Source organism: Culex quinquefasciatus, chromosome 2 (genome assembly GCF_015732765.1).
Source record: "Culex quinquefasciatus strain JHB chromosome 2, VPISU_Cqui_1.0_pri_paternal, whole genome shotgun sequence".
NCBI classification, from domain to species: Eukaryota; Metazoa; Arthropoda; class Insecta; order Diptera; family Culicidae; genus Culex; species Culex quinquefasciatus.
Genome location: NC_051862.1, coordinates 143,743,989 through 143,748,188, shown reverse-complemented (window position 1 = coordinate 143,748,188; position 4,200 = coordinate 143,743,989). Strand labels below are relative to the sequence as shown.

Sequence of the window (4,200 nt, the reverse complement as noted above, 5' to 3'; positions counted from 1 at the left end):
GCCGGTTTGTTTGAGTTGTTTTCTCCCTGCCCAAAAAAAATGCTCCGACTTGTGGTCGCCGACGAGTTGTGTGGTTGATACAATTTCATCGAAGGTCGTCCATAATTGAAACCTGATCCCACACCGGTAAGACGGTGCAGGTTGGCTTTAGAACGATCCGCGCGCACTTGGGTTGCGGTTGACATTGGGGGTCAGGCTTTTTTGGGGTCTCTTGCAACCGGTTTGTATGCAAGCGAAATATGCGCCGCCGTATTGCATTCCTGCGCAACTGTCTGCTCTGGTTTGATCCGCTTAAATTGCGCATTACGAGAGGGGCTGGTCCCCGGTTGGTGGATGATAGATACGCTGGAAATTCGAAAAACATCGCAAATTTTCGTGGGGGCTCGCTTACGGAAAGAGAAAGTTGTACACACCCACCAAGGTCTGCTGGACATCAATACTGCGATAGTCCTCCTTACGGGTTGAGATTGATTCTTGGTTCGGGGACAGAACAGATTCAGTATAAAAGTGGCAGATTTGTGACAATTTGGTATCATTCGTTGAGAACAGCTCAGTTTACCACAGTTACATCGAAATGGCATTCAAAGTAAGCGAAACTTAAATTTGTGTTATTTACAAAACATACTTATTATACAATTTTCGCAGTTTGTCCTGTTGGCCACTCTGGTCGCCGCTGCAAGCGCTGGTCTGATCCCACAGCACGGATATGCTTCCTCCCATCAAACCATCCAACACCACGCCACCCCGGTGCACCACGTGGCCGCTGTCCATGCCGCTCCGGTTCACCACGTGGCTGCCATCCACGCAGCTCCCGTCCATCACACGATCGTGAAGGAAGTCGAGCATCACGCTCCGGCCAACTACGAGTTCTCGTACGCCGTTCACGATGAGCACACCGGAGACATCAAGAGCCAGCACGAGACCCGCCACGGAGATGAGGTCCATGGCCAGTACAGTCTGATCGATTCCGACGGTCACCAGCGTATCGTTGATTACCACGCCGATCATCACTCCGGATTCAACGCCGTCGTCCGTCGTGAGCCAACCCACGTGAAGATCGCTCAGCCAGTGCACAAGGTCATTGCCCAGCCCGTCCATGTTCATGCCGCCCCAGTTGCCCATCACTCGTACTCGCATGCTGCCCCAGCTATCGCTTACACTTCCCAGCACCATGTTGCCCCAGTTGTCCACAGCACCCAGCACATTGGACATGGTCTGTCTTCGGGATATCATTACTAAATGCCAATCCTACTAGCGAACCGAACTTGTAAATAGTGTTAGGAAATGTACTGCTACCAACATGTTGTTAAAAATACATAGTTTTAAAATGATTAATTATGTTGTTTGAGCTTTACCTTTAGTCATTTTTGAGGTTGCCTCTGATGATTGGGTTTTTTTTATTTTTACTACTTTTGCTGAAATTCGGTAATAAAACAAACTCATTACTGAATAATCAGTAGACAGTAAATCTGTTAAACTGACTAACTGTTTGGATGCTGCCGAGTGAAAATCAACTTTTAAATGTGATGTGATTGATTTTGAAATATTGTGTAGTGATATTCAGCAACAAAGGCAAGAAACATATTATAAACAAATGCTTCGATGCTAATCAAATGTTTTTTTAAAAGTTTGACATAAAATGCAATATAAATCAAATCATAAACCAGCAACGATTGCTGCATCCTCAGCAAACCGTCGCCGTCGTGCCAACTTGTCGTACGTGCATTTTGGGCCAAATTATGTTAAGAACGCCATTTTGTACAGCCCACAATGCCTCATCTTTTGACCATCACAGATCCCCAAAATTCGATTTCAATCCTGAGATTTTCAATGAAAACCAAAAAAGGTCAGAAAATTTTTGTCACTTTCCATATGAAAGAAGTTTCAATCTTGTCGTGCTATCTTGTCACTCCCTGAAAATTGATGTAAGTGCGACAACTGGCCAAAGGGATTTTGGGTCAGAACGCGTTTGACACACGTACAACCCCGGCTACCGTAAACATTTGTAATTATAACTTGGGACTCCAACCAACTTCAACCAAACTTCGGGACAATGCACATTATGGTCTGCCAAACAAAACGTGTTTGTTATTGTTTACAGCACTGTAATGGGTGCTAAAAAGTTGAACTTTTCAACTTATTTATTTTGAAACGTAACGTTTTTCAATATTTTTTTGTTTTGGACGGTAAATATACTCAACTCATGAATGTTTGAAAGGGATCATCCAGAAACTACGTGGACTTTTTGGGTATGGATAATTGTGCACGAGGGTCGTGTAACAGATTCTAAAAAAAGTGTCCACGTGGATTATGGATGACCCCAAATGAAATGATGAAATTCCATTATAGAAGCATTTTTCGGAATTGTAAATAACTTTGTAAGCAACTCGTTGCACAACTTGATTTTGTACGACTCGTGCTGAAAAAGTATTATTTTTGCAACTTGTTGCATAAACTACTACATAAAAGCAGAGAAAATTTCCTACAATTATCTTTTTTTATGGGACGACTGGTTACTGAGATACAGCCATTATCTAATAAGCCCTCATATTTCTGAAACCGTCGCAAGTCTTTTCAATTTTACAAAAGTTTAATTTTTCTACATAAAAATTTCAATGAACACTGAAAAAAAATTTTTTTTACGAGATTTAATCTTTATGATGTTGTATCTCAGGCTGATTCTCAGCAACCAGCAGATCGATTATTTGTTGATCAAAAAAAGAAAATTGTAGAAAATGTTTTTAGATTTTGAAAAAAAGAAATCGCCCAACGGAACAAGCCTATGAACGCCCGGCTGAAAGTCATTTTTGTTACATCCTAATTTAAATTGGCATACCTCGGAGTCATGCAATAAAAACAAGCAATGCTGTTCACTTAAACAAATTTGTACGTTTATTTCATATGAATTCTTCTAGATTGCGTTGTATTGTTAATTCTTTTTTTTTAATTTAGTAATGGCTGTTGTGGCTGATCTGGCTGATGTGGCTGGTGGCATGATGTCCATGTCCGTGTCCGCTGGTGTAGGCAACCGGCGCAACATGGGAGATGGTAGCATGGGCCACTGGGGTAACATGGTGCTGGGAAGTATAGGCGACAGCTGGGGCAGCATGAGAGTACGAGTGATGGGCAACTGGGGCGGCATGGACATGGACGGGCTGGGCAATGACCTTGTGCACTGGCTGAGCGATCTTCACGTGGGTTGGCTCACGACGGACGACGGCGTTGAATCCAGAGTGATGATCGGCGTGGTAATCGACGATACGCTGATGACCGTCAGAATCGATCAGACTGTACTGGCCATGGACCTCATCTCCGTGGCGGGTCTCGTGCTGGCTCTTGATGTCTCCGGTGTGCTCATCGTGGACGGCGTACGAGAATTCGTAGTTGGCCGGAGCATGATGCTCGACTTCCTTTACGATCGTGTGATGGACTGGAGCAGCGTGGATGGCAGCCACGTGGTGCACCGGAGCGGCATGGATGGCAGCCACTTGGTGCACCGGAGCAGCATGGTGCTGCTGGAAGGTTTGGTGGGACGAAGCGTGTCCGATGTGTCCATGCTGAGGAATCAGTCCGGCGCTGACGGCAGCAACCAGGATGGCGAAAAGAACGAACTGCAAGAAATTTGGTTAGCTTATCTGGTTAGTTAAAATAAAATATGTTTTTACTTTGAATGCCATGTTGTACTTGCGTTGAATGATGCTCAGGATAGCGATTCCAGGTCTTTTATATCCCAAGAAAAGTTACAATTGGAACAAGAATCTATCCTGTAACTCTGACTCGTAGTCCTTGTAACAACTTTCCATTTCATTACAAGCCATCGAGCCTCCAAAATTTGGCTCCGCTGACATTGTTGAAAAAAGTTGCCTTCATTGTAAAAGTACGCGTTGATCAGATCAGTTAATTAGGTTCTCGGCTTGTCACGAGTTGGAATCCGGAATTTGGTGCGTTGCTCGTTAGTTTTAATCTAATTTCAATCAAAGCCTTCCGGCTAATGATTTAGCCGCCCAAATCGGGAGTGTGTCGAACCTATAAAAGTATTTTATTATTGCTCAATTTATCGCGATTGGCGATAGTAATTGCGGCCACCGTTAAAGTATTGAATTACAACCCCGGTCCCAATGTCGTCGTCGTGGGCGGTGGTTGATGCGTATTGCTGCAGTTTTGCCGAGGCGGTGGTCAAAACGAGCCGAAATAACTGGT

General features: G+C 44.1%; 2 protein-coding genes across 2 annotated transcripts; one reads left to right on the top strand and one right to left on the bottom strand.

Annotated features, from left to right (window-relative positions):
• The first annotated feature begins 524 nt into the window (after window positions 1-524).
• Window positions 525-1,335, top strand: LOC6046730 (cuticle protein 8). Its single transcript, XM_001863854.2, has 2 exons — window positions 525-586; window positions 646-1,335. The coding sequence occupies exons 1-2, from the start codon at window positions 575-577 to the stop codon at window positions 1,237-1,239; spliced, it is 606 nt and encodes a 201-aa protein (XP_001863889.2). The 5' UTR covers window positions 525-574; the 3' UTR covers window positions 1,240-1,335.
• Window positions 1,336-2,869: 1,534 nt separating this feature from the next.
• On the bottom strand, window positions 2,870-3,683 carry LOC6046729 (cuticle protein 8). Its single transcript, XM_001863853.2, has 2 exons — window positions 3,666-3,683; window positions 2,870-3,611 (listed from the first exon to the last, which is right to left on the bottom strand). The coding sequence occupies exons 1-2, from the start codon at window positions 3,675-3,677 to the stop codon at window positions 2,949-2,951; spliced, it is 675 nt and encodes a 224-aa protein (XP_001863888.2). The 5' UTR covers window positions 3,678-3,683; the 3' UTR covers window positions 2,870-2,948.
• Between the last annotated feature and the right edge of the window lie 517 nt (window positions 3,684-4,200).